The sequence below is a fragment of the Mercurialis annua genome, linkage group LG4 (assembly GCF_937616625.2).
Source record: "Mercurialis annua linkage group LG4, ddMerAnnu1.2, whole genome shotgun sequence".
NCBI lineage: Eukaryota > Viridiplantae > Streptophyta > Magnoliopsida > Malpighiales > Euphorbiaceae > Mercurialis > Mercurialis annua.
Genome location: NC_065573.1, coordinates 16727518 through 16749012, shown reverse-complemented (window position 1 = coordinate 16749012; position 21495 = coordinate 16727518). Strand labels below are relative to the sequence as shown.

General features: G+C 35.9%; 3 protein-coding genes across 3 annotated transcripts; 1 reads left to right on the top strand and 2 right to left on the bottom strand.

Annotated features, from left to right (window-relative positions):
- The first annotated feature begins 10602 nt into the window (after nucleotides 1-10602).
- Nucleotides 10603-14262, top strand: LOC126677334 (DNA-directed RNA polymerase V subunit 5A). The gene is made up of 4 exons (XM_050371897.2): nucleotides 10603-11024; nucleotides 12442-12618; nucleotides 13069-13182; nucleotides 13898-14262. The coding sequence occupies exons 1-4, from the start codon at nucleotides 10758-10760 to the stop codon at nucleotides 14021-14023; spliced, it is 684 nt and encodes a 227-aa protein (XP_050227854.1). The 5' UTR covers nucleotides 10603-10757; the 3' UTR covers nucleotides 14024-14262.
- Nucleotides 14263-15102: 840 nt separating this feature from the next.
- LOC126677333 (pentatricopeptide repeat-containing protein At2g35030, mitochondrial) lies at nucleotides 15103-17110 on the bottom strand. The gene has a single exon (XM_050371896.2). It carries the CDS (start codon nucleotides 17108-17110, stop codon nucleotides 15194-15196), a length of 1917 nt encoding a protein of 638 aa, XP_050227853.1. The 3' UTR covers nucleotides 15103-15193.
- A 41-nt stretch (nucleotides 17111-17151) lies between these two features.
- LOC126677335 (uncharacterized) lies at nucleotides 17152-21223 on the bottom strand. Its single transcript, XM_050371898.1, has 2 exons — nucleotides 20857-21223; nucleotides 17152-17593 (listed from the first exon to the last, which is right to left on the bottom strand). Exon 1 carries the CDS (start codon nucleotides 21049-21051, stop codon nucleotides 20905-20907), a length of 147 nt encoding a protein of 48 aa, XP_050227855.1. The 5' UTR covers nucleotides 21052-21223; the 3' UTR covers nucleotides 17152-17593; nucleotides 20857-20904.
- Between the last annotated feature and the right edge of the window lie 272 nt (nucleotides 21224-21495).

The following is a 21495-nucleotide window of genomic DNA, read 5'->3' as shown; positions in this document are numbered from 1 at the left end:
GAGTAGCGATATCGAAAGGATTTCCGAGAAATTAAGATAAGTATAAAATTTTAGCAGGACGGTTTTGAAAAAAAAGATTATTGCTAGGAATTTAATATTATATTTCAATTCTAAAGTTAGAATTGGAATTAGAAGGAAAAATGTTAAGAAAAGCTCGAAATAAGGTACATGGACTAAAGTGGTAATTTAGCCACTACGACTTAAAATGGAAGTTATTTCGCCAAGGTCCGCGAAATGTTTTATAGTATATGTGGTAAAAGTTTCGGGTCAATGGGAGACCTTTTAAAATTTGGACGCGGATACGTTTTGGGCTAAATTGCAACTTTTGAAAAGTTCAAGGGCCAAAACATAAATTAGCCAAATAAGTCTCGAGAATAGCAATTCAAAGATTATTGACGGAAAAATAATAATTATGAATTAAGTATTATTTATTGGATATAAATAATACGTACGGAATTGAGTTAAAAAGGATAATTTAACCGTTAGGTTAAATTAAAAAGTTTAAAAGAGAATTGGTTTAAGTTAAATAAATGAGGGATTAAAAGGGACAATTAACCATCATATATATATATATATTCATTCCTTAAGAATAAGGAAAAAAAGGATCAGAAGAGGGAGAAGGAAGGTTACAGAGGGATTTGACGATCCCTTTCGATCCGTCGCGGTTTCGCCGTTTCTCGTTCAAATCGCGAGTTCTTTATATCGATTCGTCCAGAATTTGATTCTCTATCATCGTTAAGCTTCAAATCGAGGTAAGCTTGACGTTTTTATTGTGAGAATTAGTAAATTAGGGTTATATCGTTTTAACAAATTAAACGAATTGTAATCGCGTTTCTATACTCGTTTTTGGTGAGATTTAGATTGGATTATATGTTAAAATGAAGCGTACGCATGTCGGGAGTGTCGGAAAGCGGCGCAGCGCCCGGAAAATGACTTTTCCGGGGGCTTTCAAGGGTGTGCGTTCGCACACATTGAGTGTGCGATCGCACACTCCTTGAATTTTGGGGTGTGCGTTCGCACACTCATTGTGTGCGTTCGCACACTACCCAAATGTTGCCAGATTGAAAAACCCTACGGTCAGTTTATAGATTTGCCTCTTAGGAACGCCTCTGTCCAATTTTATCTTGATCCAACGGTTCAATTGGGAGAGATCGTCGTTTTACTAAACAGTGTCAGTGCGCAGGCAGCACCTGCGCATTGTCCTGAAAACTATTTGAAACTTCATCGGAATGAAACTAAACCCTAAAGTTTGAAGGTATCATACGTATTGGAATACGACTAAGAGATATAACAAGTATCTCGACTAAGTATTAGAATACGATCAAGGTTAAAAGTCGTATTTGAACTACGATTATATTAACCTAAGTTTATAACTTAGGGTTTTGATATTAAGCCTACGTTTATGGATTAAACGTACAGGTAACTCGACTAAGTAACTGACGTATCGACGAACTACCAAGCCATTGGGCCGGAGTGGTTACGTAAGTGGACAATGCATGGAGCTTACGCTTGCGGGATTATAATAATGCAGTTTTTGGATAGCGGTCACAGTGAGTGGCAAATTTACTTTCGCGTATTATTAGTATAAAAGTTATTTTCTTATATTACGAATATTGTTATTAAATATCTTGTATCTATATGATTTGCTCATATAAGCTGTCTTGTTTGATAGATTTTATTATATGAATGTTGTTGTATTCGTTGTTTTGGAGATAAGTGTCTAATGTGCGGTCCGAAGAGACCAACTACCTATTGGGTGTCAATAGGCTACATGATCATTGGTGAGTCAGTCTAGAGCACCTGACTTTATGATTAAGAATTAATATATGTTTATGCATAATATGTTATGAATTCGATACGAGAGTGAACTCGGCTACGGTGTAGTCTGGAAGTCCCCGTATCTAGTGGGCTGGGCCTACCAGTGGCTGGGCCACCAGTGAGTTGGACTCACACTTTATGATTTCGATACGAGTGAGCACTCGGCTACGGTGTAGTCTGGAAGTCCCCGTATCTAGTGAGTTGGACTCACACTTTTAAAATTAATAATGTTTGCTTATATCATAAATTTATATATGTATTAAGCGTATAACGCTATATTTTGATAATACTATAAGTAACTTGCAAACTCACTCAGTATTTTCCCAAATACTGACCCCTCACTCTGATGTTTGCAGGTAAGCAGAGTCGGATCAGACAAACCATCTCCATTGTGCCAGAAGTCATTGGACTTGCACAAGCATGAGTTCCTAGAGCTGCAGTAGTCAGTAGATGTCAGTATTAGATAGACATTTGGATTTCAAATAGTTAGTTTTGAATGTAAACTGTAATATGATATTTTAATATCTACAATTATATTATGTAAAAGAGTTTTCTAAAAAGGTTTATATATGATATTATAATTTTAAATGCGAAAAATTAATAGTGGTTTTAGGCTTGCTACGGGTTTCGGAGCTACCACTCCCATTCCCTAGCGCCGGTCTCGGCTCAATAATTTGGGTCGTGACAATTGTGGTATCAGAGCAGTTGGTCCAGTTACCTCTGCTATGATTTGTTTGTCGGTTAAGTAATCTAGGAACTACTGCAGCTATAGAGTTGAGCCTTGTCTGATCCCTATCGTTTATGTTAAGTGTTCTGTGATAAGTATAATAGATTGACTTGTGAAATGTTTGGTTGATTTTCGTGACACGTATATACGAGATTAATATACGTATAATTTTGTTTTCGATAAGGTGTGCTTGCATGATATGAGATTGATTTGTATGATTTGAATCGGATACATCGGTTGGCTTTGCTATCGATGTCAGACATATCCGATACATCGGTTGGCTTTGCTATCGATGTCAGACATATATGATACATCGGTTGGCTTCGCTATCGATGTCAGGTATATAAGATACATCGGTTGGCTTCGCTATCGATGTCAGGTATATAAGATACATCGGTTGGCTTTGCTATCGATGTCAGGCAGATAGGATACATCGGTTGGCTTTGCTATCGATGTCAGGCAGATAAGGTACATCGGTTGGCTTTGCTATCGATGTCAAACAATAGAGATTAAGAATAATATGCTTTTTGAAAGGAAGTTTCTAAGAGAGATATTGCCTCCTATGAATAGAATATAATTGATGTGAATGTGATTTGATATGGGTATTTAGCATCAGATGGCAGGAGAGATGTTATTGAATTCGATCGATAGAAATTTCAGAAAGAGTGAGAAGAAGGAATACAAAGTTATAGAGGTTGAGGAACGTTCCAGAAACAGAGTTTAAAGGTCTAGAGAACTTACAAAACTCGAAGTTTATAACTTTTAAAAGTTATTTGTTTAACGATTCTAAAAGCATAATTGTGCCTAGACCCGTAATAGCCATTGATAATTGCCACGACATTGATAGGAATGCATCACTACATACATCAATTCATGCATTAATAGAACATGCATCATATGCATTATGTTCAGACGAAGAGGTGAGATGTGGCAACTCTTTGGGGATGAGAGACGTCATCACCCTAGTGCACAATTTTGCTAAGATTTAAATGAAATTTTTAAATGAGTCGTTTTATTTGAAAGAGTTTTCAAAGAGTTTTGTTTTTAATGTGAGTATACCTAGACCAGAACTCTGTAAAGGAAGTAGAGTGCTCGCGAGCAAGCTGTTATCTAGGCTATGAGGCGAATGAATACGTATAGTTGTGAGAACATAGGATCTATGCCTCTAGCTAGTGAACTTAGCCTTGATTAGACATACTAGTATATGACTAGGATAATAGATATGTGTTCGGATAGTAAAACATATCTGATTAACAATGTATGATATGTATGCTATGTTTTTAATACTCTTGATGTTTGATTAAGTCCATGTGAGCGGAATGCTCACAAGACTTAAGTGATGATACGTAATCAAGGAAATCTAGGGAACACTGATTTTCTTGAATCCTGACCACGTAAATGTTTATAGCTATGATGATATATGTGTGTAACATATACAACGCGAGTATATGTTTTAGTAAATTGCTAAGTCTACAATGAGTTAGAATACTCAGAAGACTAGCAATAAACGACGTAATCATAAAAGGTAAAAAGGGAAGGAGATATTCCTAAAGTCCAACGTACGTGGACAGCGATTAGTTGTGATGATTAGTAAGTGTTATATTTAAGGAATTTGTCAGTATTCCTTTATATAATCGCTATACTATGAACAAAGAACTGCGCGAACGCGTGCTGTTGCACAGAAAGTATACGAGACGCGAGAAGAAGATCGAGGTGACAAAGGTGAATGCAACCTAGTCCAATTGGCCTGCAAAGGCTAGAAATGTGATGAAGGTCAACGGGAACCTAACACGATAAAGTGGGAATGTACAGGCATCGGGAGTTCCGCAGTACCCAACGTCATTATAAATCAGTTAGCCGTAAAAGCAACCGATATAAGGAATGGTGTGCCAATGATAAGACGATGGATATAAAGATATTATCAACGTGAAGAAAGGAACACCTATAGAGATTGATAATGGTATACATAATATAAGACTGAAGGAGTTTGATGGATCAAGCGGTATGCTAGATCCACTAGAAAGGTAAAGTAAGATGCTCGTATACAACGAACGGATGAAGGATAAACAGTATTGTCAATCAAGATGTCGATAAAAGGTTCAATCCATGAGTAGTTGCGACGAGCAATTAGAGCAGTGATAGGTCAAAGTTGTGACCTGATTTGAGAAATTCTTTCTACCATTACTTCCGGTTAAGGATAATCGGGAAATATCAAGGTGCTTAGATCAAGAGACAAACAACAAGAACTGCAATCGGTGGATTGAGAGTTGAAACTTCCACCTTAAGATTTCGGGTATGAAGCGGAATAGTAAGTTGTTAAAGGTACAAACGTAGTGGATGTTTGTGAAGTGTTAATCCTTAAATTTTAGATTTGATTAACAAAGAGTCATAGCGTAATGCGATCGTTATGGAAGGTTAGTAATGACCTTCAAAGGAAGAACATAGATACATGTATGAAGGATTAAGATGTACTACATAGTATTGAATGTATTTGATGTGTGATTGAAGTTTGTACATCGAAATACAAGAAAGAATGTGAAGAAGAGACTCAATATCAGAATTGAGCCATACTAAAGAAAGTAATAGCAGATAAACCGAGACAGAAGATAGGAGATGAAAGTAAAGTATGCCAAAGGTATGCAACGTGTATGATAAAGTATAAGGATGTAAAGGTAGATTATGGATAAGAAGAAATCAGTCAAGGTAATCAGAGTTAAGAAGAATACGAATAGCTTGCGTATGTCGCAAGAAACTCTGTAAAAGAGATTGAGGTAAGGAAAAGAGAAATTACGTGGAGAGTCGACAAAGAGATTAGAGGAGTGGAATTCTATGTAGTCGCAGACACATAGAAACAAAGAAAGATAAAGATGACAGAGACGGATCCACTGACAGTTAAGATGTTGGTAAAGGTACAATAGAACAGTATGTAAGTAATTAAGAACGCATTACGTCGATAATTTAAGTAAAAAGGGACTGCGACCCATTGTTTAATTAGTAATCGACGTTCAACGTGCTGAAACAAGAAATATCAGATACGCGAGCTGCAATAGAGATAATATCAGCATAAGATCGGCTTACAGACGCCTATGATAATAGTACAAATACGATAAGATGATACGTGTACGACTAAGAACGTACTACATCGGGGAATTCAGACGAAGAAGGCCACAACTCTCTATTAATGATCAATGTTGTGGATATTAAAAGCAGGTAATACATGACGTACGAAATGCACTGAAGAGGAAAGCAAAGAATGTGATAGAAGAAGATTAAGAAACACGATAAGAGCATGAATAAGGAACATAAGAAGAACATCATAGGATATTAGCATTTAGACTATTAATCCTATGGACGCAAGTACAAGGAAGTACATCTATGATATAAACAAAAGTAGGAATAATAAGTGAAGTAGCAAGATCATAGATAATAATGAGAAGTAAGCTCAACGCTACATGATAGTAAAGGGAAATGAGTTGGAAGTTAAGAACCAAACTAAGATTAAGAATTGAAAAGAAAATATAGATAAGGAGGAGTTGGATTATGACGATAAATGCTAAAAGCATTTTTGAAGGTCAAAGACGAAGAAGGTCAAAAAGACGACAGAAGTATAAATGAAGCAAGATAGAATGATGAATAAAAAGATCAAGCATGGAATAAGTAACGACGTCATCAGAGGACATTCTGATGTAAGTATATAAGTAGAAGAAGATTAAGATCCTCATTTAAGGATTATAAGCAAAGAAAGCTTACCAGAACATTGGTCACACGCTGTCTTATTAAAATAAGAATTCAGCGACCAATATGACGATCCTATCTGGCTGAAAACCAGATTAATGAAACAGATTGATGTAAGGTAAGAAGAGACAAGGAGTTTTAAAGAATAGTACGTCATGCTTAAAAGAAAATAGATCAATGGATATGCAAACGAATAAAGAGGTATATGAGATATCAAGATGCAAGAAGAAGGTTAAGTATGCTTTACAAGAAAAGTGAAAGACCTCATAAGGATACGTCCTGAGGATTCACCTCATGGATAACCATGATTAACGACGATAGCGAAAGAATCTTCATACGAGAAGTGAAGTAACGGGATAAAAGGAAATAACAGATAGTGGGATAAGTTCCTAGCGCTACTATAAATAACAATTAGACGACGGCAATGGCCATACAAGAAAGACTACGTAAGTAGTAAAGCACGAGTTGTTTGAGTGTCCACATTACTCAACAAGGAACAATGATAAGATTAGACGATATTGGAAAACAAGATTAAGTCGTGATAACGACCAAATAGGGAAGATTGATGGATTATAGAAATGAGGAAATCTGGGGACCAAGATTATCGTCCTTAGTGTTAAAGTATTGCTAGAACGAATTATCATTGGATATAATCATTAAACTAAGAGTTTATTGTATTGAATGTCAAACATAGGACAAACACAAGGATTGTGTTATAGAATAAAGAAGAAAAGATCAAAGGTAAGGTTGTCAGTGGTAACTGACGTTAAAGTGTAAGAAGTACATAAACTGAAATGACGATTTTATACACCGACAAGTGTAGTACGATGAAACGGCATCCCTACTATGTAGAAAGTTCAAGATGTTAAAGAAATTAAGATTAGTCGAGAAGTATTATGAAAATTCGAGGACGAATTTTTATAAGGGGGGAAGAATGTAATACCCCAAAATATTTAAGTATTTAATTTGGACCACGTGTCCAGTGTTGCATCGCCGGAGTAGCGATATCGAAAGGATTTCCGAGAAATTAAGATAAGTATAAAATTTTAGCAGGACGGTTTTGAAAAAAAAAGATTATTGCTAGGAATTTAATATTATATTTCAATTCTAAAGTTAGAATTGGAATTAGAAGGAAAAATGTTAAGAAAAGCTCGAAATAAGGTACATGGACTAAAGTGGTAATTTAGCCACTACGACTTAAAATGGAAGTTATTTCGCCAAGGTCCGCGAAATGTTTTATAGTATATGTGGTAAAAGTTTCGGGTCAATGGGAGACCTTTTAAAATTTGGACGCGGATACGTTTTGGGCTAAATTGCAACTTTTGAAAAGTTCAAGGGCCAAAACATAAACTAGCCAAATAAGTCTCGAGAATAGCAATTCAAAGATTATTGACGGAAAAATAATAATTATGAATTAAGTATTATTTATTGGATATAAATAATACGTACGGAATTGAGTTAAAAAGGATAATTTAACCGTTAGGTTAAATTAGAAAGTTTAAAAGAGAATTGGTTTAAGTTAAATAAATGAGGGATTAAAAGGGACAATTAACCATCATATATATATATATATTCATTCCTTAAGAATAAGGAAAAAAAAAGGATCAGAAGAGGGAGAAGGAAGGTTACAGAGGGATTTGACGATCCCTTTCGATCCGTCGCGGTTTCGCCGTTTCTCGTCCAAATCGCGAGTTCTTTATATCGATTCGTCCAGAATTCGATTCTCTATCATCGTTAAGCTTCAAATCGAGGTAAGCTTGACGTTTTTATTGTGAGAATTAGTAAATTAGGGTTATATCGTTTTAACAAATTAAACGAATTGTAATCGCGTTTCTATACTCGTTTTTGGTGATATTTAGATTGGATTATATGTTAAAATGAAGCATAAGCATGTCGGGAGTGTCGGAAAGCGGCGCAGCGCCCGGAAAATGACTTTTCCGGGGGCTTTCAAGGGTGTGCGTTCGCACACATTGAGTGTGCGATCGCACACTCCTTGAATTTTGGGGTGTGCGTTCGCACACTGCCCAAATGTTGCCAGATTGAAAAACCCTACGGTCAGTTTATAGATTTGCCTCTTAGGAACGCCTCTGTCCAATTTTATCTTGATCCAACGGTTCAATTGGGAGAGATCGTTGTTTTACTAAACAGTGTCAGTGTGCAGGCAGCACCTGCGCATTGTCCTGAAAACTATTTGAAACTTCATCGGAATGAAACTAAACCCTAAAGTTTGAAGGTATCATACGTATTGGAATACGACTAAGAGATATAACAAGTATCTCGACTAAGTATTAGAATACGATCAAGGTTAAAAATCGTATTTGAACTACGATTATATTAACCTAAGTTTATAACTTAGGGTTTTGATATTAAGCCTACGTTTATGGATTAAACGTACAGGTAACTCGACTAAGTAACTGACGTATCGACGAACTACCAAGCCATTGGGCCGGAGTGGTTACGTAAGTGGACAATGCATGGAGCTTACGCTTGCGGGATTATAATAATGCAGTTTTTGGATAGCGGTCACAGTGAGTGGCAAATTTACTTTCGCGTATTATTAGTATAAAAGTTATTTTCTTATATTACGAATATTGTTATTAAATATCTTGTATCTATATGATTTGCTCATATAAGCTGTCTTGTTTGATAGATTTGATTATATGAATGTTGTTGTATTCGTTGTTTTGGAGATAAGTGTCTAATGTGCGGTCCGAAGAGACCAACTACCTATTGGGTGTCAATAGGCTACATGATCATTGGTGAGTCAGTCTAGAGCACCTGACTTTATGATTAAGAATTAATATATGTTTATGCATAATATGTTATGAATTCGATACGAGAGTGAACTCGGCTACGGTGTAGTCTGGAAGTCCCCGTATCTAGTGGGCTGGGCCTACCAGTGGCTGGGCCACCAGTGAGTTGGACTCACACTTTATGATTTCGATACGAGTGAGCACTCGGCTACGGTATCTAGTGAGTTGGACTCACACTTTTAAAATTAATAATGTTTGCTTATATCATAAATTTATATATGTATTAAGCGTATAACGCTATATTTTGATAATACTATAAGTAACTTGCAAACTCACTCAGTATTTTCCCAAATACTGACCCCTCACTCTGATGTTTGCAGGTAAGCAGAGTCGGATCAGACAAACCATCTCCATTGTGCCAGAAGTCATTGGACTTGCACAAGCATGAGTTCCTAGAGCTGCAGTAGTCAGTAGATGACAGTATTAGATAGACATTTGGATTTCAAATAGTTAGTTTTGAATGTAAACTGTAATATGATATTTTAATATCTACAATTATATTATGTAAAAGAGTTTTCTAAAAAGGTTTATATATGATATTATAATTTTAAATGCGAAAAATTAATAGTGGTTTTAGGCTTGCTACGGGTTTCGGAGCTACCACTCCCATTCCCTAGCGCCGGTCTCGGCTCAATAATTTGGGTCGTGACACCTTTATTTTATTTTTTGGATATAATTAAGCCCTCTTTGTTTTCAAATAGAACAAATAACCCCTTTCGTCAAAAACATTAGAAACACTCGTTAATGGTCGACATGTCTCTCATAATCATATAGGGAAAAAGTGTAAAAATAATTCTGATGTTTAAAATATTTACCGAAAATTTGAGAGAATAAGTGTCCCAATAGTAAACTAAAAGAGTTTATTGGTTCGATTTTAAAATAACGAGGATTTAATTGTTCAATTATAAAAATATGAGGGCTTAATTGTGCCAAAAAAAAGGTTGATCTGTACTTTTGAGAAAAAAGTTGAGGGCTTTTTTGTACCTTCTGCCTTAAATAAAAAATGACAACATTTTAAATTCAATTGTTTATTAAAGGCTAAACCTATTTTAAGGTTCTTGAACTATACGTTTTTGATTCATTAGGTCCCTCAACTTCTATTTGCCTTCTTCAAGTCCCTATAAATTTTTTAATTCATCAGATCCCTCAACTTCTATTTGACTTCTTCAAGTCCCTAAACTTTAATTTTGTTGATTCATCAGGTCCCTTAACTTATATTTGACTTCCTCGAATCCCTAAATTTCTGTTTTTTTAGTTTTTTAGGTCTTTAAACTTTTGTTTTTTAACTTCATTAAGTCCTTAAATGGATAAAGGACCTAATGAAATAAAAAAACAAAGTTTAGGAATCTGAGAAAACCAAATAGAAGTTGAGTGACCTGATGAACAAAAAAATTGGAAGTTTAAGAAATTGAAGAAGCCAAATAGAAGTTGAAGAACCTGATGAACCAAAATCGTATAATTTAAGGACTTCAAAATGGGTTTAACCTTTATTAAATAGAAGTCCAAAAAATGGTAACAAGGGTAACTCAGACAAGAGCATCTGTTTCTGTACCCTCAACCTCGTGTTCCTCAAACTCACAAAAAAACAATTCTATACACAATCCAACACCTACAATTCAACTACTATAACGTTAGCCACCTCACTCCACTTCTTCACACAAATAATGGACCAAAATGGAGGTGAAACCACTCAGGCTGAAGGATTTGGGAGGTGCTTAAGCAGCTATGCAGATGATGAGAACGCTCATGATATTCACAGATACTATCTTTCAAGAAGAAGTGCTCTTGAGATGCTAAAAGATAGAGGATATTCTGTTCCTGCTTCTGAAATTGATCTCTCTCTCCCTGAGTTTAAGGCTCTCCATGGTCTCAATCCTGATATTGATCGCTTACAATTCTCAGCTACTCATGCGTCTGATCCTAATAAAAGGGTATGTGTGGCTTTTGATTTGGTTTTTTTTTGGTTCTTGTTTGGTGTTGCATGCAGTTGGTTTTTGTTGATTGTGGCTTGCTGAATTGTTGACACCCTTTTGTGGGAGTTGTTGGGTTGTTGTGGATTAGCTTGGGGATTTGAGTTCTTCTTTTGTGTGATTTGTGTTAACATTCAGAAAGGAATCAATATAATTGAAATCCAGATATACCAAAATTAAGGAGTCCTCATACCAAAAATGCAGGATCTTTTATCTCTAAAACGATTATGACAATGTCATTCGTGCAACAAACTAAACCAATGAGACGTTTGCAATGTTGGAATAAGAGATAGGCAATAATTAAAGATTTCTATCGCACATATTTATTGTCTTGCTGTAAATATGACGCCTGTTGCATGGGATACACACTCTCTATCAATTTCAAAGGCGCTCCAATGCATCACTAAAACGTGTAGTGAGAATGATCAGAAAATGTCAATCCTTTACATTTATCTTTATTCATAGCTATGTAAATGTCTAAGAATGCTAGTTTCTCCAAAAAGTTGTAATTGTTTTTGTCTTTCCTCATAAAGGTTCCCTTGGAATAAATGTTTATGTAAAAACTCGGTAAATCATCATTTTTACGAGCCAACACGGGGAGTTAGCCTTCAGAAAGGAAGTCTTGCACCAGTTATTATACGAGTAATCCTACTTTAAATTGACAAAAGTGTTTTTCTTCCATCCCTTATTATAATTTGGTATAGCCTCGACCCTTAATTTGTTCTTACAGTTGTAAGGGAACTATTATGCTCGGACCATTTTTAGCTTCATTATTCCACAAACCCTTATATGATTTCGCAGAAGATTTGGTTAATACTAAACTTCTCTTTAACAATAACCTTTGAGAGCCTTATCATGCTTCCCCTTCTCTCTTCTCTGTGTTTATTGGAAGTGATTTTTTTAATTTAAGAGAAAAACAATGCATGCAATCAAACACACACGCACGTAAAGATGTCATTTTGGGGAGTTTTGCAAAGCTTCATTAAATTCAAAGATATCCTTTAAAAGACATTAATGAGCATTAAAAATGTTAATAGTTTAGTATGTTTCTGGCATATGTTTCTGGTTATGGATTATGTCATCCGGCGAAACTAACTTAAGTATAGCTAATGGATTAGGCATGCGATACTCGTATTAATGTCCAAAATTGTCTGACTAGAATGGAAACATTGCATAGAATTTAACAGAAATCCGAAATGGTTAGGATGAAATGATTTACTTACTGCAATTCTCAATTGTTAGGTAAATGCATCCTTAATTGGAACTTTTATGTGGTCATTTTCTTGATGTTTTCTTTTGTATGTATCGTCTGGTGTACTTTATCACTTCATTTTTGTTTTGTGTTAAGTATCATTTCTTTATTTTGAAAATTATGCAGATGCTGATTATGTTTAGCGGGCCTGGTGTTATTAAAGTTGGTACTGTTCGTCTCATTGCTGGTCAGATTGCTAACAAAGATACTTTAACTGGTCTCGTATTAATTTTGGAAAACCAAATAACGAACCAAGCTCTGAAAGCTATGGATCTTTTTAAGTTTAAGGTTGAGATGTTCCAGGTATGTAATTTTATTTTGACATATCGTATGTTATTAGAAACAATTTAAAGAATCAGGGAGAAAAAAATTATGGTTATTAGAAACAATTTAAAGTAGGCCCTGGGACGCTATTCTGAGTCTTACACTCTCTTTACATCTCAGAATACTAGTCGAAACGGGTTTCTTTATTAGATGCAATTCAGATTGTTGTTAAAACTCCAATATTTTCCAACCTGTAGCTGAAATAGGAGGGGAAATTATATATAAGACACTGGTGACAGCCAGCCTGGGGATTGGAGGCAATCAGTGAAACAGTGGTTTGGCTAATTGAACTCTTACCAAGCTGCTTAAAGTGCAGTGACTCGAGATATTTTATTTCTAAATTCTGTTGTGAAGTTTGTTTTGGAATAAAGATTGATAAGGTTCCTATTTCTGATCCTAATATGTCGCCTTGATTTTGTTTACGTGCAGATTACCGACTTGCTTATCAATATCACAAAGCATGTTCTAAAACCAAAGCATCAGGTTCTGACTGATGAGGAAAAGAAAAAGATTTTAAAAGATTACTGCATCGAAGAAAAGCAGGTCAGGTTAAGAAAAGCTGTAACAGTTTCATTCTATTGGATGACTATTCTGCATTGTTTTTTTCTCCTATTCTTCTCTTGAGTTCATTAGTACTTTTTTAATTATGACGAATGAGTTGATAGATGAGTTATCCCTCGCCTCTAATATGGTTATCCCTATCTTCCCTTCAGTCTTTTGTTTTCCTCGCAATCACCTATGTAGCATGAAAACAGAAACGCTGAAATGAAAATGGTGAAATGGAAAACGATATGTTTTGTAAGAATAGGTTATAAATATAGGGGTTTGGGATATTAGAAGCATTTTTGAAAATGGAAACAGAACGCTGAAACATAGGAGTCGAAAAGTTTGGCCATCATAAAATTTCTGTCCAGTTTTATAACATGTAGGTAGGTTTGGTTTTGATTGAAAGATCCAACTAATAAACTAACGTCATTGTTAATGAATATTTAGCAAATGCTATTTGATAGAGGAAACGTAATTCAGTTTGGTCATAGAAGTACCATTCTCATTCACACAATAAGTATTGCTACTGACACAAGTTTCGTGTCAAGCAGCAGTGAACGAAATAGCTGTAAATTTAGTGGATAAAAATCGTGATTATATGACATGGTGGAGACATTGTCTTGTCATTGTTTTATTTACAAAATACGGGTGTAGCATTTTCATGTCATTCTGCAGATCCTTGCTTTATTCTGATTTTTTTTAATTGTAACAGCTTCCTCGAATCCTGAGAAGAGATGCAATTGCGCGATATTATGGGCTAGAGAAGGGACAAGTGGTAAAGGTGACCTACTCTGGTGATATTACGGAGTCGCATGTTACTTACCGTTGTGTCTGGTAATGTTTTTGAGCTCTGTTGTATAACTGTATCATTGTCCAGATGTTGTAGAATGTTGTTGTATGAGAGTTGTGCTTGGCGTATGGATATTAGTCAATAATTTGTATCCTTGGTGGTGTAGTTTTCTCATTTCGCTGTGTACCTCTTGAACTGGTTTGAGCCTTTCTAGTGCCAACCATGTGGCAATGCCCATAAGAAAACCTTCAAATAGTCAATCAGAAGTGTGGATGAAATTTGGATCAGTTTGTTTGATTGTGATGGAATAATCTTTTTAACTAAGCTGTCTGTATTACACCCGACAGTTGGATTTAGAATTAGTTTAAAGTAGTGTGTTACGTGTTAAATTCTCGTAGCTGCGGATCATCCCCCAGATGGTTTATGTGTATATCTGGTGTAGGTGACATTGCTTTCTGTTGTCATCTTAAAGACTGTTCGGTCGGAACCAGACAATGTAGATGATGGGAGAAAATTACGTTTAGTTTATAGTATTATTTACAGGAATCTATATGCTAGAGAAATAAAATTCCTTATTTATTTTTTTCGTAGCAAACGTGAGGAAAAATATATAATTGTATTACGGAATAAACTATACATTGTATTGTAGATGTAGATGTTTTTTGAGCAAGTCAAGAATGTAGGGAACGAAAAGTCTTGAAATTGCTGGCGTCTTTAACTAATAGGCAGATGTTACAAATCAACATTCCAAGTTTATTCTTATTGTCTTTCAAATTTTAATCTCAGCTTTTCATTAGCATTTAAAAGGCCAGTTTAAATGATTTAGAGAGAGTTGGATAGAAATGACCAAAGATATGAAACATATCGAAATGGGACTTCACTAAAGTTATCTGCAGGATTAAGTTTCGAGTTCGAGTTACGGGACTAAGTTTCGAGATCGAGTTACAGGTCAAAATCTGCAAATCTACTATCTCTAGATCAATTAAACCTACAAATGAGTTCTGATTTCCAGTTGCAAGAATAAGTTTCAAGTCGGGTGTCACAAGTCAGAACCCGCAAATCCACCGTCTCCAAATTAATTAATTTTTATGATTAAGTTTCGAGTTTGAGTGTAGAAGATCAAAATCTGTAAATCAATTATAATCTTATAGTGTATGCTATTTTTAATTGATGAAATGAATCTGACCATCTGCTACATTGCTCCAAAACTATATAGCCTCAACTCACAGAAAAATCCTGATCGTCTAAGAAATCAAAATGTGATTCGGATCCAATCTTTTTCATTTTGGCATGAAGTATATTAAGTAAAGAATAGATAAGATTAGACTGACTATGAGATTTGTCTCGAGCTAAGAATACATGAACCCTGTTCTCAATTTCAATCCAACTGCAACCAGGCTGCTTCTTTAATCCCTTCTCGTTCATTTCCGACCTCACTCTCGCAGCTTCTTTCCATTTCCCGCTAGAAGCGTATATGCTCGATAATAGCATATAGCTGCCTGCATTTTCTGGCTCTTTCTTTGACAGCTCTTGTGCAGCGAGCTTTCCGATTTTCAGATCCCCGTGAACATTACATCCGGCTAGAAGAGCTGCCCAAATGGACGATGATGACTTGATCCCTAGCTGTTTAACTAAATCTAAAGCCTCCCTGAGCCTCCCTGCTCGACCGCATAAATCTATCAAACATGTGTAATGATCCTCTCTTACTTGTATGCTTTTATCTTTTGTAAGTTCTTCGAAGTATGATAGTCCTTCCTCAACCAAACCAGCATGACTACATGCAGATAGTAACCCCACATAGCTAACATCGTCGGGTTTAAACCCTAGACCTTTCATTTCATTAAATAATTTTATCGCTTCCATTCCGTTACCATGGTGTGCATATGCTGCAACCATACCATTCCAAGAAACCAAATCTCTCTGGCTTGTAACTCCATCATTGAACATCTTCCTTGCCATATCCAACTCCCCACATTTTGAGTACATACTTATGAGCGCGGATATAACAAATGGCATATCCTGATAAACTGTTTTACTTATCATTTGATGAACTTGTTGTCCTTCACCAAGACTGGCCGAGTCGCTGCAAGCTCCCAAAACATTCACAAAAGTTCCCTCATTAGGCTTCGCTCTACCATCTCTTACCATTTCCATAAAGATCTTCAATGCTGCCTCGCTCTCCCCCTCTTGGACGTACCCTGTAATCATTGTAGTCCAGGATACAACATTTTTCTCAGGCATATGGTTGAACAACTTTCTTGCCTGCTTAAGCTCATGATTCTGAATAAAACCTGTGATCATCGTATTCCATGAGGGCAGATCTCTTTCCGGCATTTTCTCAAACAACTCAAAAGCCTCGACCAGCCTCATGTTCTTTGCATACCCAGTAACCATCGCATTCCACGACACAACATTCTTCTCTGGCATCCTATCGAAAATCTCCCTGGCATCATCAACCCTACTGTTTCTGGCCAGTCCTGCAACCATTGCTGTCCATGAAATCACATCTCTCTTAGGCATTTCATCAAACAATCTCTTCGCCTCATCAACTTGCCCACATTGTGACAATGCAGTGATCACAGTGTTCCACGAAACCACGTTCCTCTCAGGCATTCTCTCAAACATCTCAAGTGCCTTACCTACTTTCCTATTTTGGCAATACCCAACAATCATTGTGTTCCACGAAACAACATTTCTCATCGGCATAGCCTCGAATAACCTTTCAGCTTCCGATATCCGATTCAGTCTCATGTATCCACTAACCATGGCAGTCCAAGTGACCACGTTTTTAATCGCATCAGTTCTGTCAAATAATCTTCTTGCTTCAGCAATCAAACCACATTTGATGTATCCGGTAATCACAGCTGTCCAAGTAACCACATCTCTCTCAAGCATTTTATCGAACATGTGTCGTGCTTCATTGATGTTCCCTTCTCGGCAAAGTCTCGTTACAAGCGAATTGGACCTTGCAACTTCCGAATTTACACTATAATCTCTATCAGGCAATGAAATTCTGGGAGTGAGGGTTGAATGATTTACTGAAAAAGAGAGAACCTTGAGATTGAATACTTGAGTAATTTTGCTGGCTCTCCTAGAATATGATAATGCAACGGATACTCGTAAAAAGGATTGCATAACAATAAACTTTCTTAAGAAATCATAAAAGTAAGGGAGAATTTACTAAAATAAGAAGTGGGTGCATAAAGATGTGTTGCAAAAATATGTTTCTTGAACAAAAGATGCCATCTTTATATACTCTGCATTGTTGAGAATACCATCTCCATACCCAGAAACAAATGTTACAAGTCACTGAAGGGGCAACTTCTGGTACAGTCAACTAAACTAGATCATGATTAGTATTGTAAGCTCCATCTACAATGTTCGACAAATTTACGTTCAACCCAGTGTTTCAATCCTTGGCACATTACAGATGTGCCTCCACTTACACAATATATTACACTTTACATGCAATTCTTTTGGCGTTGCTGTCGAGGATCAAGATTCCAACAGGCAGCCAAAATCTGAAACCACACTCTTTGTCTGAAACTAAGATGGCTTGAGAACTCCAATTTCATAGAAGTTTCTTCTCAATCCATACATTCTTCTTGTCTGCGTGATCTGCATAAGCAAATCAATCCCGGTAAGTTTCAATTTCAATCAGATTCAGCTTAATTGAAACATGATTTAGAAAATCAAACATTTGAAGGAACAAGGCACTGTTCAACATGTGTTATCGTCTATGAAATTGAACTGTTTTAAGGGAATCAGAATTTCATTTGCACAGACTGAAATGCAAAAGCACCCTCATCTTGCATAGCTGACAGATAAACTTCAAGAACATCGAAGACACACTTTCCGCAAGAAAACTAACATTGCTCTGTACTTATATTGCATGGAAGCTTATCGAGTTCTGAATTTCCATATCTCGTTTCTATTTCTGAAAAGGTTACTAAAACACCAAACCTCTATATTTATAACCAACTTTTATGAAAAATATCATTTTTCTGTTTTTTTTGTTGCATTCCCGTTTTACCATTTCTGTTTTCATGCAATATAGCTCTTATCTGAATTGTATTGTACAAAAGCTTGATGCTAAATGAAGGATCTGATCAATACACTAGCAGGGCTTCATAATATGTATTAAATGTGAACTTCAATATTCTTATTCAACATTTATTATCATAGTTAATGATATGCCCAACAGGGCAGATACAATGTTGTTATCACCAAGAAGATAGGAAGTCAAATGCAGCAAGCATAATTCAAAAGGGGAAAGCTCCCAAATGAAGGATACTAGGGTAACTAATCAAGCAAACCAGAAATGCCAAAACAAAAAATGAAGTATTTAAAGTAAATTCAACCGGACATCATCCGAAACTTCTCATTCTAAATCTTTAAATAGAAAAACAGTTAAGCCGTCATCTACTCCTAGCCAACTTGGAGATGCTCTTTCATGATCACCCCATCATTGACATGCCTCATTGACTAATCCATACAAAAGAGTAATGAGTAGTTCTCAGTAAACCATATCATGACCTATGCCAATATAATAACCTAGCCATCCCTAACAAAAGTACCACATTTTTTATACCGAGAGAAGCACAAAACTTTATATAAAATGTCATTATAGTAGCATTATGGTTTATATAAATTCTAGAAGGTTCCAACTACTATACCACAGCATCACATTCCTTGTATAGCATCCTGGTATATAATTTTTAACAACAAAATGTTACCTAAAGCTCAGAAACATAATCCAGCTAAGCATACAATGTAACTGTTGTGAACAGCTGAAAGCTGTAGCAATAAAGTTCCTATATTTTAGCTTAAAGAATTATGATATCCTATTTCTACTAATTAGCAAATAATTTGAAGTCGCGGACTTATTTAGGACGTAATTATTTTTATTTTTTATTTAGAGTTGGTAGTATATGTTTTATATTTAGAATAGGATTCTTTTATATTGCCAATTCTAATTAGGCAAGGATTGTTTAGAATAATACTCTGTTAGATTACCTATTATAATTAGGAAAAGATTCTTCTCTATTTAAAGAGAAGGCATTTGGAATAAGAAAACATGAATGATTTTAGTTAAAATTGGAAAGAGTAGTCTCTTTTTTCATATACAGGTTTCATAAAAGGTGGTTCGAAGAAAGGGAGAAACAAATGAAATCTAGAAGATTTCCCGGTGAATAGACCCGTGACGAGATCCTATACTCAGGACCATAACAGTAACTGCCAAATTTTCGAAATGTAGAGGCCTGTAAAGGAGATTACAACACATACCACAAGCAGATTTAGAGATGGCGCTACCAACATTTTCTATGAAAATCTTGACAAATTTAAACCTGAAAGATATGCATGGCTGTTAAGCACAGTAGCATGGGAATGGATACTAAAAAATTCTTCTCCTTCCTTTTTCGGTAGTTAAAATAAAACAGCATATATATAACTCTATACAGCAAGGAGATCATTTGAAGAAACAGAGAATGATCGCTTATCAAATTCTTCCAAATCTGCCACATGGCTTCTCTCGGTAGGCTCCATATTAGAAAGCCTATGCTCTGAAGCTATTTACATGTACATGCAGTTTTTCATAGACATGGAACCAGTCACCCATTCCATTAGCTAGATCTAGTGATACGTTGCATATCTACAAACATTAGTTGAGGTGCAAGATTGAATGTGACAAAAGGATCTAAAAGAACTTGTGTGACACATGACACCAATAACCTAAAAATGCAATGTCATTTAATATTATGCCTTTCAGCTTCTGTGCACGCCTTTTTTTAAGCTTTTTGATGATGACAAACTCAAAAACTGAACATCTAGTCAGGCAGGAATAGCATTATATCAATGACTATTACTTGTACTTCTACTGTTGTCATTAAAGAGCTTTGTAATCTATTAATAATAATTCTTAGAGAGTAAAATCTATACTCTTCTCTCACTTGCAAAGTGGCTATTCTAAAATAGTTCTTAAACGGGCTCGACAGACCCAAGTTAAAGAACCTAGGCTCTAGACCCCTACTTCCAAAATTTCAAATCCTAGAGCGTAAGGGGCCGTTTGGAATAAATATCGTCAAATGAAGTTTCATGAAGGTTGGAATCTTGATAACTTGATTAGAGGATTTTCCTTAAAACCAAAACTACCCTTTAGCAAAATTTAATTAACAGCTTGCAACCATACAAGTAAAATGTTTAGCACGCGAAGAAAGGAATCAATGTAAGTCATGCAGCTCTTTAAATTAAATATAACCTTCAATTCCAATTGTTCAATTAACTATCGGTCCTATTAAGTTAGTAAAAAACATATTTGTGAGAATTGGTAAAGGAGAACTCCTTATGTCAACAAGCATTCCTCACCATTATGGCCTTTGTAATCTGCTACAAGCACCATTTCCAAGTCATTGAACCTCGGAAAGAAATATTGCATCGTTGTTGTTTTTTTCTCTTCTTTTAGAAACTCTAGACCTTAATTGTCAATTTCGGCCTCGATACAAGGATGCGGAATTGGGATAGTCAAGGGTTTCTCTTCTAAACCTTATCAATACCAATCTCTGTTCCTAGTTCTACCAGTTTTCTTCTTATTTCCAGATTCTAGTTTAATTCTTTACTTGTTGATTGGTGCATAGTCTAGTACAACAACAATCCATAATCTGAGGGCCAAAAAGAACTGAACCCTTATAAGAAAGTTGTTTTTTTTATGACGGGCGGGGGAGGGAGAGCGTTTGCGGGAGGAATTGAACCCACGAAAGCGGACGCTTATAAAAGTTAAGATAAACCTCTGATCAATCAAACCACTATTGATTAACAAACTATAGATGATCAAACAAATTTAAACTCGAATTGATTAAAGAAATAGAGGTAAAGAGACTAACCGGAATAGAATTAGAAAAGAATTTAAAGTGGATGATGATGATGAATGATCAGCCAACATGAAAAGGGCCAATATCACCGGTTCTGAGAGAGGCGGCAAGCTCATCAGCAACAGCCAAACAAGAAGACACCCAGCCACTAAGTGCTACCCACACCATCTTCATCATCCATATGGTCATGTCCAGCGGCATTGCCATTTCTAATTTAGCTCCAACCACCGACACCCAGTAGCTGTTATTGCAAGTCAACTTCAATTTGGCCAAGAAGCTTTTGAATTTAAGGTGAAAAAGAGTGGCAGATGGTGAAGTCCAAGAAACCCAACTTGCTTTTATTGATGGATTGAGTGGGGCTTTGGATGACTGAATTGGATAATCAAAATTCTAACGTCTTGGGTAATGTGATGCTGTAGTATAAGCTAAGGTTTTTTTTAGGCCAAACCCATATAGAGGTCCCTGTACTTTACACTTTTTTTTCTGTAGGTCCTTATACTTCATTTTTGTATTATCTGGTCCCTCTACTTACCTATTTTTGATTTTCAGGTCCTTTGTGAGTTTTTTCCAGCCTCTCTACTTACAATTTTTGTTTTCTCCAGTCCCTCTACTTACAATTTTTGTTTCCTCCAGCCACATAAAAGGACCGAA

Coding starts and splice junctions, on each gene's coding strand:
- LOC126677334 (XM_050371897.2), top strand. CDS start 10,758: ATGGACCAAAATGGAGGTGAAACCACTCAGGCTGAAGGATTTGGGAGG. Junction 11,025..12,441: donor CGTCTGATCCTAATAAAAGG/GTATGTGTGGCT, acceptor AAAATTATGCAG/ATGCTGATTATGTTTAGCGG. Junction 12,619..13,068: donor TTAAGGTTGAGATGTTCCAG/GTATGTAATTTT, acceptor GTTTACGTGCAG/ATTACCGACTTGCTTATCAA.
- LOC126677333 (XM_050371896.2), bottom strand. CDS start 17,110: ATGCAATCCTTTTTACGAGTATCCGTTGCATTATCATATTCTAGGAGA.
- LOC126677335 (XM_050371898.1), bottom strand. CDS start 21,051: ATGGCAATGCCGCTGGACATGACCATATGGATGATGAAGATGGTGTGG.